The sequence below is a fragment of the Medicago truncatula genome, chromosome 6 (assembly GCF_003473485.1).
Source record: "Medicago truncatula cultivar Jemalong A17 chromosome 6, MtrunA17r5.0-ANR, whole genome shotgun sequence".
Classification (NCBI taxonomy): Eukaryota; Viridiplantae; Streptophyta; class Magnoliopsida; order Fabales; family Fabaceae; genus Medicago; species Medicago truncatula.
Genome location: NC_053047.1, coordinates 8,575,018 through 8,589,058, shown reverse-complemented (window position 1 = coordinate 8,589,058; position 14,041 = coordinate 8,575,018). Strand labels below are relative to the sequence as shown.

The window sequence follows — 14,041 nt, the reverse complement described above, 5'->3', positions numbered from 1 at the left end:
TAAGATAGTTAAGCCAAATTAATAGATTCTGCTGGTCACTTTTATTACTAAAAGCACCTAATAATTTTGTTTATCAATTTTTTTTACCACCTAAAATTTGCATGCTTCATTTGTAATACCAAGGCTCAAGTGGTTAATGAAATTCACTAAATGACTAATTTTTTAGGAGATTTTAAGTTCGATTATTGGTTGAAACAATTCTTGATTAGACTTTGATTACCCCCTGATCGAACTCCAAATTATTAAAGTTCTTTTTTCCTAAAAATCGGAGGTTTAACAAAATAAAAACTAAAAGCTATTAACTTCGTCATTGGACTATTAATATACATTGGGCTCAGTGATAGCAAGCTACTTTCTTATATTTCCTATAATTCAGAAACACTTTCTAAAATGCAATTAGGGTAAATGGGTGACTTAAGCACCCTAATTATTCAAGTATCACCATTTACGTTTAAAAAACGATGTAACATTATTGTACACCAAGTCATTGGCATTCACACCAAACATGTAGTCAGCATGAGCATAGTTTTCAATGAATTGAACACTAAGCTTGTTTGCATCATGGTTCTGAAAGTGTTCATTAAGTAATCTCTTAACATCAGCAACATCGGAAAGCGCGTCACTACCGCCATAGCTCATGAAAATTGGAACATTTTTAGGAATGTTTGAGAGGTTGTAGATTGGAGGTGTTAGTCGACGATAATGCCAGAAGTTTAAGTGTGGCAACATAAAGTCAAATTTCGTTAAGACACCGTTTCGAACATCTGCATAAATTTATAGCATAAGTTTAGGATTAAATATTAAATCAGAATGAATCAATATATCTGACTTCGAGCCCTAAATGAATCTGGATTGCCAATATTATATTAAGGGCTCAACACTCTCGAAAAGCCAATTAACCCTAGGGCGCACCATCCCTCATCGCTGCCTTTAAAAGCTTCTAGAAGCATCTAGAACGCGCTGTAACATAAAAGGCGTGACTTAGGGCCTAAGACTAAACCCTAGTTTTCTAGATTTCACTCACTGCAAGTACAAAAATAATATTTTTCTGTCTTTATTTACTTCACGACCTAACTTTAGATTATCAAATGCTCTTTCCAGGATCAAGAAAAATAAAATATGAATATTAAGTGGCTAGATGTGAAAATCTTACTCTGGGCTAAATGAAACATGTTCCTTACTGATGTTGGTTGTGGTTCAACCTTCACAAATTGATTAAAAGCTGAAGGGTCTAAGCAACAATTTTCACCTAAAATAGGACAATTTGAACAAAAAAAAAACATTAATTATATATTTAATCAAAATTTTAGAGAATTTTATCTATGTGATCTATTGAAATTTAAATTTTGACTAGGGGAAATTTTTTTAGACCTGTTAGTGCAGTAAACAAGTCATTGCAGTTTAATCCAGGTTGAGCACAAATACCCTTGATGAAGTCAACAATAGGTGTTCTAACAAAATAGTTGTTGAAGATCATTATGTATAATATACTAATGGATTTAAAATATGAGGAATTAATAAAATTGTAAGTTATATGTTCTTACGCTTTGACATCAAATTCAGAAATTCCCAAAAGAGTATAGCCCTATTTGGCAAAACAAAAGAATTAAAACGAATAAGATTTTATAATAATTTTATAATAACAGAAATAGATTCGTTGCAAGTTAGTAATCTCAATCGTTTATCAAAATAAATGGTTAAATTTAGAGTTTTAGTTTCGCTTAAGTCATTATATGAGCCGTTCGATCTTTATCCAACAATTATCTCAGTCATTGGTCAAGATCAAAAGGATGAAATCTTGAGTTTTATGATTTGCTAAAGTCACGATGTAAGCCATCTGATCATTATCCAATGGCTATGATGGATTCCCTACACTCAATAATCTCATTCGTTGATCAAGACCAAATAGTTGAAATTTCAAAATTTCAATTTAAAAAAGTCACTATGTCTGATCTCTATCTAACGACTAAGATAGTCTGACTACAACAACGGTAATAAATTACGACCGCAAGGAATCCAAGTCCAAGAATAAGAAGAGTTAGTGTTATTTATTAGGTTATATACCTCAGATAGTAAGGATCTTGCAGCAACTTGTCCAAGTATAGTTCTCATTTGGCTTAAATATGCAATAGGACTCAGCAATGCTACCGATTTAACCTGATTTACCCATTTACCCTCTGCCAAGGATGCCAAAGCTGTCAAAGTCCCCTGCCAAACATAGTCTTAATTTTTAGTATTATAAAATTGTTGAATATATGGATTATATATTATAAATGTTAATATATTTATTTATGCGATACATTACCATAGAATGGCCAACATAATGTATCTTCTGTCCTCCTGTTTGCTTGGAGACAAAATCAAAAATAGCAGGCGTTTCATAAGTAACCAATTCATCCCAAGACCATTCCCAATATTTCTGCCAATGTTTACATTAAAAAATGTTATTTTAGTTTGTTAAAATAAATCAAGACCTTATTTAGAAAAAAATTAGTAGAGTTGGACCGTCAATTTATCTTTAAGAGCTCAGGCGCCCTCCCGAAGGGCTCATGAAGCCCTAGGTGTGTCCCTTAAGAGTGCCGCCTTAACAAGCTTCTAAAAACATCTAGAATGCTCTAGAGTGGCTTAGGACCTAAGCTGATTGGGGCTTAAGTCTCCGAATTACAAGTCCACGAAAGGCTATAAATACCCCTCTTGAGAACATTCTCAAGGCATCACAAAAATAGACTAAACCTTAGTTTCTAATATTGTACTCACTGAAATTACAAGAGTAAATAATCAAACCAATCATTAAAACCGTAACATTTTGTAATAGTCTATTAATAATATAAGTTAAACTAAAAATGTTTTTGAGTGACATTTTGTACTTAAGTTTCTCTAAATACTCCACATGAGAACTAATTTGATGAGTATATAAAACCCTATGCAAGAACTTTAATGTATATAACTAGACAAATTTGATTATATACTCAAATTAAACATATTTTTTTTGAGGTATAGAAAAAGAAACCTTGCTAGAGGAGTCTAGGGAAGTATGTTTGCGGCTAAATTTGGTTCCTCTGGTGTTAGGAATCCATACATCAAAGCCATTATCAGCAAGAATCATAGGCAGGTTTTGCTTTGGACTGTTCAAAAACCATGTTGCTCCATCCTGCACACAACAAAGACTCAAAATATGCAACCATAACATAGTACCAATATATAATCATATTCCTTATGCAACCATAGTACCAATATATAATCATATTCCTTAATTTGCATCAATAATATAACATAATTGATCTTATACATTGTAAATGATACATGTTATAAATTGTGATAGTATGATTTTTTAAATTGAAAAGAAAACTAAAAAACGTAAATTATGAAATAAAATATACAAGTTTTTTATGCTCTTTTATTAATTTGAACGACATATATATTAAATTAAAGTTAAATTTATAAAAATTGGTTATATAGTATGACTATATAACCCATTTCCCAATTTTTTTTGTTAACTCTTCGGTTCTTAGGAGAAGGGACCTAGTAAGTTAGAGTTCGGCATTCCCAATTTTTTTTTTTTTAAAATGTTGCTATAGAGTAGAATTGAGAAACTCTCAAATTTAAGAAGCTTACAGTTATTTCTAATGAATGTATTTAACCATTCTAATTAATAACAATCGAGTTTAGTAAGTAAGTTTCATTCAATGAAACGTAAAGGATATTAAAGGGTGGTGGATCTTCTCTTCTTCAAGTTTTTCTTGTAAGCAAAAATACTATTGATGCAAAACTTGATTTTTATTTTTGGAAAATGTAAATACTAATATATATATATATATATATCTATATATATATGTATATAATTGATGGATTGTTGTAACTTACCACTGCAACTCCATGTTGTACTATCACTGGCTCCTTCTTCTTAGTCACATTGCTCTTAACCTCAGATCGACCTTCTGGAATCCTTTGAATGCTAAGAATGTATCCATCTTTGGTTATAACCTGAAAATATTGCATATTAATGCATAAATGAAATACTTGATTGTGTACAAAAATATTATCAGCAACAAAAACTAAAACCTTTTAATTTCTTTTTAGAGGACTAAAACCTTTGAAGAAAAGAAAATTAATGACAATAAAATTTTAATATTCTGTTGTTGATAATTCAATTTGTTCTAATATATTTATAAAAATTTTCCTGGTTATTTTGTTGCACATATATATAATTCTTACTTCATGTTCTTCACATTTGTAGCCATGGATAGTGACCGCAGAAGCACATAAACCTTCTACCGAAGATTTATCGTTTTTCTTACCCAAAAAAACATGACTCGAAGCATGGGCTTGATGATTACAAGTTGCTAAAACTATGATACAAAGGGTCAAAGCAACAATGTTCATCAAGCCCAGAAAAATCATATATTTTTGGTATTATTAATCAAAATGGAAGATATGAGATTGACGGGGAGGGACATTCTCTTTATATAGGTGGAGGTAAAACTGAAAAAGTTGAAATTTGACAAAGAACAGAAAACTTAATTGAATGTTTTTCTTGTCTATCTTTAATTAATTTGCTTAGTTAGTTAACTAAAAAATCAAAGGTTTGTAATTTTTTTAATTTGTTTTAATTTTAGAATTTTGCTACATTAAGAAATTGATCAGTTTGTATATATCATCAAGAGTTTCCTATTTTTAGCAATGCATGGATGACAACAAATATCTACTCAACGGTTTCAACATTTTTTCATATATATATATATATATGTATATATATTTTATAGTTTTGTATGTCAAATTTTTAAAAGAAACAAACGTTTTAGTGAGAGGAAATGAGACAAGGAGTGAAGAAAAATACATGACCATCCGCGGCCAAACTTGCGATGTGCAAGCTGTGTTACAAATTCGAAGGAAATTAAGAAGTGAACCGTCTCGCCATAACTCGTGTCGAGCAGTGCCAATGCGCGTCACACAATGACAGTTTCAAAAGGTTGGGAAACGCACGTCTATAAATATAGAAGCCCTAGGTTAGCAGAAAAGGATAATCAGACGACCAGACAAAGGTAGAAATGCGATTTTGAAAGATTAGGAGCAAACGAAGTCATTAAGGAGCCAAAGAATCATCAACCGATTATCCTTTACTTATATGTTTAGAAAGTGTTAATAGCTAATTTTCTAGGTTAGGTCATGAAGGAGAAATTTCTATGTAATTATTTAATCATGTAGCTGCTAATATCCTTTGAATACAATTGATTGCTTTAATTTTTGTTCGGTTGAATTTATTCTTAATGCTTTTTATACATTTAGAAATGTTTATGAATTGATATATGTCTCAATAACTACTAACCATAGCTTTGGGGTTTGACCTAATTTAACTGTTCAATCTTTAACAACTTTAGAAATATATATTCTATTAATGCTTTGTGACAAAATTTGGTGTTCATTCAAACCTGCAATGGTTATAGACTCAAGTAAGACATAAAAGTGTTGTAATTAGCAGAGAGTGTTCGTGACCAAGACACTGACCTAACTATTTTTCTCAAATATCGTAAAATCAGGCTATCTAGTCAATTGTGTTCATATTTATCTAGTTACCAAATAATATAGAGAAAGAAATCCGATATGACCTAGTCGTTTTTACTTATTTTATGAAGTTTAGATAATCGATCCATAACCAAGTGCAACCCCTCAATCTTTACATATCTTAACCATTATCATAGTAGTTAAGTTGAACTTTCACATATGAATACGAACTTACAAATTTTACTACTTGACGACGATTTAATACACTTGCTAATTTGTTCATCACATCCCATTTAAGAGCACTAGGGTAAAGTTTAAAATTTATCTTTCCAGGACAAAAGTTAAAAGACAAGGAGTGACAAAAAAAATGCATGACCATCCGCGACCAAACTCGTGATGCGCATGTTGCGTGTAACAAAATTCGAAGGAAGTTAAGAAGTGAACCGTCTCGCCACAACTCGTGCCGAGAAGTGCCAACGCGTGTCGCACAATATTGATTGTTCCAAAAGGTTGGGAAATGCGCGTCTATAAATATAGAAGCACTAGGTTAACAGAAAAGGATAATCCGACGATCAGACCAAGGTAGAAATGTGATTTTGAAAATTAGGAGCAAAAAACAAAGTCATTCGGGAGTCAAAGAATCATCAACCGGTTATTATTTACTTATATTTAGAAAGTATTAATTGCTAATTTTCTAGGTTAGGTCATGAAGGAGAAGTTTATATGTAATTATTTAATCATGTAGCTTTTAATATCCTTTGCATACATTTGATTGCTTTAATTTTATTTAGGATAAATTTATTCTTAATACTTTTTTTATACATTTAGGAATGTTTATGAATTGATATATGTCTTAATGACTACTAATCTAGCTTTGGGGCTTGACCTAAATTAACCGTTCAAATCTCTATTAGTTTTAGAAATATTCTATTAATCTTTTGTGACAAAATTTAGCGTTCATTCAAACCTCCAATGGTTATGGACTAAAGTAAGACATAAAGAGTGTTTGACTCGTAGAGAGTGTTAGTGACCAAGACACTGACCTAACTATTTTGTTCAAGTATCGTAAAATCAGGCTATCTAGTCAACTGTATTCATAGTATCTAGTTATCAAATAATTTAAATAAGAAAATCCAATATGACTTGGTCGTTTTTACTTATTTTCTTAAGTTCAGATAATCAATTTGTTGCCAATTGCAACCCCCGATCTTTACATAGCTTAGCCATTATCGTAGTAGTTAAGTTGAACTTTCACATATGAATACAAACTTATAAATTTTACTACTTGATGACGATTTAATACACTTGCTAATTTGTTTTTCACATCCCATTTAAGAGCACTAGGGTAAAGTTTAAAATTTATCTTTCCAATACAAAAGTTAAATTTTACTTTATTATCTTAACTCTTTAACTTGTGGCACGTGAACACAAGTTTGCATGATCCATCATTTTTTTTCCCAAAATTAGAATAGTTAAGATATCTTTATGATTATTTTGACATCCCAACTATGTTAAAACTCCAACAACCCAACAATCATTTGCAACAATTTAGGAAAAACAATCATTTTCATAACCACATAATAATTTGTATGGGGAGAAAATATTGTTAAAATAACCTATTTTTATAAACTTATTCAGACAGCTTTAATATCTCAAAGCTACTTTGTTTAATGTAAATCAAAATTTGGTATAACACATTTACATTTGTTTCTCTCTCTTTTCATTTTCATTATTTTTTATTTTTGTCAACTTTACACATGTTGGTATAACACATTTACACATGTTGTATTATAAGATAGTTAAGGCAATACGAATATACACCCTTTGATCACTTTCTCTAAAATATACACCCTTCGATCATTAATATAAACAAAAAAAAAAAAAACTTTTTAGATGCTTTGATAATTTTTACAAAGCACCTAAATTTGCATACTCTATTTACAAAATTTACATAGGGCTTAGTGATAACAAAACCACTCACTTTCCTATATCCTACAATTTTGTAACACTCTACAAGATGCCATTAGGGCAAATGTGCAAGCACCCTAATTATTCAACTATCACCATTGACGTTGAAAAAATGAGGTAACATTTTTGTACACTATCTCATTGGCATTTGCAGCCATCACGTAGTCAAGATGAGCATAGTTATCTATGAATTGAACACTAAGCTTGCCTGTATCATGGTTCCGAAAGTGTTCATTAAGTAATCTCTTAACATCGGCAACATCGGAAAGCGCGTCGCGACCTCCATAGCTTATGAAAATTGGTACATTTTTAGGAATGTTTGAGAGATTGTAGATAGGAGGTGTTAGTTTTCCATAATGCACCATGTTTGAGCCTAGCCTCTCAAAGTCAAATTTCGCTAGGACACCGCTTCGAACAGCTGCATGAATTTATAGCATATGATTATCATTAAGTATTAAACTTGAAGGAATTAATATCTATCTTAGCTGAAACGATCTTTAGTCAAACTTTATTTACCCCACAATCAAATTTTGGATTACCAAAGACTCTTTCCCAGGTAATCGAAGATTCGAGGGTTTAGAAAAACAAACATGGTTGAATGAATTTCAACATTAACTAATGAAGTGACTAGATGTGAAAATCTTACTTTGAGCTAAATGAAACAAGTTCCTTGTTGATGAAGATTGTGGTGCAACCTTGAGGAATTGTTGAAAAGCTGAAGAAGTTAAGCAACAATTTTCACCTAAAATAGGACAATTGAAAAAAACATTAATTATATATTTAGTCAAAATTTTAGAGAATTTTTTCTTGAAAATTATATCGATTGATATTTAAATTTTGACTATGGGAAAAAATTTATACCTGCTATTTCAGTAAGTATATTTTTTTTTGAAAGAAGTAATTTGTTATCGCAGGTTACTTCAGGTTGAGAACAAACACCCTTGAAGAATTCAAGAACATGTACTCTAACAAAAATAATTGTTTTAAGAGAATTAAATTATGTATACTATATATACTAATCTATTTTTTATTATGATATTATACTAATGAATTATGTAAGTTCTATGTTCTTACTGATTGAGACCAAATTCGCCAACGCCCAAAAGAGTAAGACCCTGTTTGGCAAGACAAAACAATTAGTCTGAATTAGAAATTTGTAGCTACTATATAAGATTTTATACGTTTAAAAACCATAAACAAATTCGATGTGATAAATGATCTCGACCGTCTATCAATATCAAATGGTTAAATTAATTTCTAAATTTGCTAAATTTACAATGTGAGTGGTTCGATCTTTATCAATATCCAGTGATTAAGATGAATTCACCCTTATCAGTGATCTCAATCATTGGTCAAGATCAAATGGGTGAAATTTCAAGTTTACAATTTACTAAAGTCATAATGTGAGAGTCGCTCAATCTTTATCCAATGACTAAGATGGATACTCTTCGATAAGTGATCTTAGTCCTTAAGATCAAATGATTGAAATTTCAAAATTTTGAGAAAGTCATGGTATGATCGGTCTGATCTCTATCCAACGACTAAGATAAATTGACCGTAAGAAATTACGACACCAATGAATTTTAGTCTAAGAATAAGAAGAGTTAGTTCTATTGATTAGGTTAACTACCTCGCCTAGTAAGGATCTTGCACCAACTTGTCCAAGTACAGTTTTCACTTTGCTCAAATATGCAATAGGACTCAACAATGCTACTGATTTAACTTGATTTACCCATTTGCCCTCTGACAAGGATACCAAAGCTACCAAAGTCCCCTGCCAAACATAGTCTTAAAGTTCAATATTTAAAAATGTTGACTACATTAATATTATATTTTATTTATGAGATACATTACCAAAGAATGACCAATATAATTTATCTTCTGTTCTCCTGTTTGCTTGGAGACAAAATCAAAAATAGCAGGCATTTCATCAGTAACCAATTCATCCCAAGACCAATCCCAGTATTTCTGCCAATGTTTACATAGATAAATGTTAATTCAGTTTGTTAAAATAAATCAAGTCATTACTTAGAAAAATTATTAGAATAAATAATCAAATCAATCATTACAAAATTTAACATTTTTTTGATAGTCCCTGAATAATAAAATTATACTAAATTGAAGTGTCTCTAAACAATACATCTAAAAACTTTTAATGTAATTTCAATTATTCAAATAAAGCATCAAAGATTTTTTCTAAGGAAAAATACAAACCTTGTTAGAGGGGTCTAGGGAAGTGTGTTTGCGGCTATATTTGGTTCCTCTTGTATTAGTAACCCATACATCAAAGCCATTGTCAGCAAGAATCATAGGCAGGTTTTGCTTTGGACTGTTCAGAAACCATGTTGCTCCATCCTGCTCACAAGCAAGTCTCAAAATATTCAACTATAGTTTAGTAATATAGAATTAAGTTCCTTAATTTGCATCAATAATATAGCATAATTTATATTAGATTTTGTAAAGGATACTTGTTATAAAGACCATTCATATTTGATATTAGAAGCCATTGAGACTTAGATAGTAGGATTTTATAAATTGTGTATGATTAAAATATTGTTGCCTCATTTTTTTTCTTTCATCAATTATCATGCACTTTTTTTGGAAGAATTTATCAGTCACTTGTGTTATGTGTTAATGTTTTTGGTTCTAGTAGTCTAGTGTTCAAGTTCACACATATTAAATGTGAAGAAATGTGGTGTCTGAAGTTCGAAGTCGAACTCCATCTATATATATATTATGCAATGTCCCTATCTACTGAACTAAACTCACATGAATGTGTTATTGTTGTGACTTCCTAAAGTAAAATTGAACAAGCTTATAATTAATTTCTAATTAATGTATCATTATAGTTATTTAACTCTTCTAATTACAATCAGTCCCCTTGAGCTTAACTCTCTTGATAAAGGATAATACATATTATATGTAGGGACCGGAGTTCGAAGCCAAAACACTCCACTTATTCACCTTTAAGGTGAATTTCTCTAGCCGCATGCTACTTGACAAAAAAATCAAATATTGAGAGTCAGGTTCATGCAATGAAACATAACATATATTAAAGGGTGGTTGATCTTTTCTTCATTTTCCAGTTCTAACACAAAATTAACTTGATTTTTTTCTTGAGAAAATGACAATACTAATTGAAATAGAATAAAAAAATTGATGCATTGTTATAACTTACCACTGCAACTCCATGTTGTACTATCACTGGCTCCTTTTTCTTAGTCACATTGTTCTTAACCTCAGATCGACCTTCTGGAATCCTTTGAATGCTAAGAATGTATCCATCTTTGGTTGTAACCTGAAAATTATTGCATATTAATGCATAAATATAATATTTGACTATGTACAAAAATATTATCAACCACAAAAACTAAAATCTTTTCATATTAAGAAAAGCTCATATCATGAATGGTATGTATATTGGTAACTAGTTAAAATATAAATCCTTTAATTCATAACCCTAATGATTGTTTAATCAATAATTTTCTGGGCATTCCTAAACTTTTAGTGATTTTATATTAGGGAAATGCTACATAGCGCGAAATACATTGCAACGAAGGAAAAACGAACCAATCATAATAAGGTAAAAAGTAAAATAAATCATAAGATAAAACGTCTTAACCACAATCAAGAGGCAACATTTTGATTCTTGTAATTTTGTATAAAGATGAAAATTATGATATGATAACTAGAAAAAAAAAATATAACAAGCAACAAAAATTAAAGATGAAAATTTATATTTTTGTCGCCGATAATTCATTTTGTTCTAATAAAGTATGTAATCCAAAAGTCCTAGCTCAACTGGCAATATGCCGAAATTGTTAGGCCGGATGCCATGACCGGGGTTCGAACCCCGGTACCTCCACTTGTGTGTGTGAGTTTATAATGGCTTTGCCATTTCGTCTATCTACGAAAAAAAAAAAAAAAAGTATGTAATTAAAAACCATTGCAAATTATGCATGTTAATTTTTTTGATTATGTTTGGAATTCTTACTTCAAGTTCTTGGCATTTGTAGCCATGGATAGTGACCCAAGAAGCACATAAACCGTTTCCCGGAGATATTTTGCTTTCCTTACCGGAAAAGGCACGACTCGAAGCCTGTACTTGATGATTACAATTTGCTAAAACAAAGATACAAAGTGTCAAAGCAGCAATGTTCATAAATCCTGGGAAAGCCATATCTTTTTTGTATTGTTTGCGAGCATGGAAAATGTAAGATTGAGGAGGAACATTCTCTTTATAGGTGATGAAAGTTGAGGTGAATCTCAAAAAGTTGAAATTTGGCATAGAATAGAAAACTTTTTTTTGGGTTACACATATAATAGAAAACTTAATTGAACGTTTTTAGTCTATCTTTAATTTGATATTGTCTTTAAATTGCTAAGAAATCAAAGGCTTGAACATTTTGTAATCTGTTTTATTTTTAGATTTTTTTCTACATTAAAACATGATCAATTTGTTGTATTTATGGTCAAGAGTTACCATTTTTCTAACACCAAAAAAAATAGTTACCTTCTTTTAGCAAACCCAATTATGATCTCTCCTTGATGGGAGACCGGTTATTTCGATATCCAGATTAACCTCGTAACAAACTAAGCTAAAACTAAGGAGAGAAGATTGCGACTAACAAGAAGTATATCATCAGATCTATAACTATAAATATAGGGCCATTGCACCAGGTACAATCACTTCACTTATTTCACATATGCTCACTAATCAACCTATTTTATTTACATGTTTGCACTCAGCCTCACTTTGGCGGTTAGAGTGTTTTTTGCAGGCACACCTCCCTCTTTGGAGGAGTGTATGACTAGTCGCAAAAGATCCAACCAGAACCATCGAAGAATGAATCACATGAGGTACACCCTACTTGTTCATTCAGAAACATCGGTGCTCACCACGGGGACCTCAATAAAACTATTTACAGAACAACGATTGCAATCACGCCAACATGGCGTCTCACAACATATGTGTGCAACCTTACTCCTATGCGTAGAGGACGATGTTCCAAGAGTTATTCCCCCTCTCAACAACGTTGTGACTCCTACAAACAAAGGCGCAAAACTCAGAATCTTGCAAATTCCTACGTAAATGAGATGCACGAATAGATGGGAGGGATCAATGTTTGGCTAGCCAAACATAACATGAGGAAATAATCCATATCCATATCATTATTAAAGACAAAAAATATCATGGTTACAAGAGTTCCTCAAGTTCGGGAGCAGATAGCAAGTCCTCAAACAAGAAAGAAACACAAAGGAGAAGTGCATATGATTAGTGTTCCTCGTGCGTAAGTTTGTGTCTTTACAAAGAAAGATTTCATGTTCCGAGGTAACTTTTTTGTTTCACATGTCAACTTTTTACAGCTTCCTATGTAATGCCATCCTATCGTGTTCCTTTGCATTTCTCATTTCAGTCTCATCCTTTTCCTCTACACTTATCATCCATTTCCACTCGCTAATAGTGAAGGGAGTTTTAGGAATTTTAGAAACTGAATCGATAGAGAGTTGAAAGAGCATAGTAAGGATTTGGCTGGAATTACACAAAATAAACTTTTCTTTCTTGAAAATAGAGGCGCATGGCCTCACACAAAATAAATTATTATTTTTTAATGACAAATATTGATAGTTATTTTTTAAGGGACAAATGTTTTTTTTGAACAAGCAATTAAGGGACAATTGTTAGTAGTTAAACGTCGGACTAATATTTATTTACAAGTCTCTATTATAAAAGAAAGTTCCTTTTTTAGATTTATTGAATCAATGATGTATTTAATCTCTAATATAGATTTTTTTTTTTTTTTTTTTTTTTTTTTTTTTTTTTTGTAACAAAAGGGAAAAAAAGAAAGAAAAAAAAGACAAGACCTAAACTTGGGTTGAACAAACTCAATGCTCATGACATTTGCTAAGAGGGTAGAGGCCTTATCAGAAGGGGATTCATACAAAATAACAAGACTACTATCATTTACAGCACCCTTTTTAGCCAGGAAATCAGCTGCAACCTTACCCTCATGCAAAGTATGTCGTAAACTAACCACCCAAATTCTACAAAGAAGATGTTTAACAGCCATGATCAATTTTCTATACTTTTGATGTTCATTCAAATCCTTTTGGATGAGGTCAACAACAATAGTTAATCAGAGAGCGACACAACATCTACTTAAATTCAATATCCCAACACAACTTCAAACCATGGTATAAATTCAAAATTTCATAATGGAGATTGCAAGGTCTACTGATTTTCCCAAAGAAGCCAAGCAAAAAAAGAACAGTATGATCACAAATAAGACCGCCAAAACCTCCCAAGTTGGACTCGAGGAACACACAAGCATCAACATTAAGAGCTACAGAATCCATACTAGATCGTTGCCAACTAACAATATGCGGAGGCTGCTGAACTATGTGAGAGGTAGGATAAGAAAAAGTTTTCAAGACATGATGCAGAAATGATAACACTTGAGTGCCAATTTCTTGGACAAAATGCTTGATATTCTCAAAGATACATTTGTTGTGAGAACACCAAATCTTCCACATGATAATGGGTCCAATGGGCCAATATTTGAAATAAATT

At 31.4% G+C, this 14,041-nt stretch overlaps 2 protein-coding genes across 2 annotated transcripts; both read right to left on the bottom strand.

The window, feature by feature from the left end:
• Positions 1-438: 438 nt before the first annotated feature.
• Positions 439-4,475, bottom strand: LOC11417505 (triacylglycerol lipase 2). The gene is made up of 9 exons (XM_003618796.3): positions 4,216-4,475; positions 3,865-3,984; positions 3,011-3,151; positions 2,306-2,419; positions 2,065-2,208; positions 1,545-1,585; positions 1,372-1,451; positions 1,154-1,249; positions 439-764 (listed from the first exon to the last, which is right to left on the bottom strand). Exons 1-9 carry the CDS (start codon positions 4,399-4,401, stop codon positions 439-441), a joined length of 1,248 nt encoding a protein of 415 aa, XP_003618844.1. The 5' UTR covers positions 4,402-4,475.
• Positions 4,476-7,552: 3,077 nt separating this feature from the next.
• On the bottom strand, positions 7,553-11,650 carry LOC25495721 (triacylglycerol lipase 2). The gene is made up of 9 exons (XM_024786356.2): positions 11,465-11,650; positions 10,649-10,768; positions 9,685-9,825; positions 9,325-9,438; positions 9,101-9,244; positions 8,545-8,585; positions 8,332-8,435; positions 8,117-8,212; positions 7,553-7,888 (listed from the first exon to the last, which is right to left on the bottom strand). The coding sequence occupies exons 1-9, from the start codon at positions 11,648-11,650 to the stop codon at positions 7,563-7,565; spliced, it is 1,272 nt and encodes a 423-aa protein (XP_024642124.1). The 3' UTR covers positions 7,553-7,562.
• Positions 11,651-14,041: the final 2,391 nt, after the last annotated feature.

Excerpts from the sequence above, each read along its gene's own strand:
- LOC11417505 (XM_003618796.3), bottom strand. The coding sequence starts at position 4,401 with ATGATTTTTCTGGGCTTGATGAACATTGTTGCTTTGACCCTTTGTATC. Across the intron at positions 3,152-3,864 it reads TACAACATGGAGTTGCAGTG|GATGGAGCAACATGGTTTTT; the intron begins GTAAGTTACAAC and ends TGTTGTGTGCAG. Across the intron at positions 1,452-1,544 it reads TCTGAATTTGATGTCAAAGC|AACACCTATTGTTGACTTCA; the intron begins GTAAGAACATAT and ends CTATTTTGTTAG.
- LOC25495721 (XM_024786356.2), bottom strand. The coding sequence starts at position 11,650 with ATGGCTTTCCCAGGATTTATGAACATTGCTGCTTTGACACTTTGTATC. Across the intron at positions 8,213-8,331 it reads TATACTTACTGAAATAGCAG|GTGAAAATTGTTGCTTAACT; the intron begins GTATAAATTTTT and ends GTCCTATTTTAG. Across the intron at positions 7,889-8,116 it reads CTTGTTTCATTTAGCTCAAA|CTGTTCGAAGCGGTGTCCTA; the intron begins GTAAGATTTTCA and ends AAATTCATGCAG.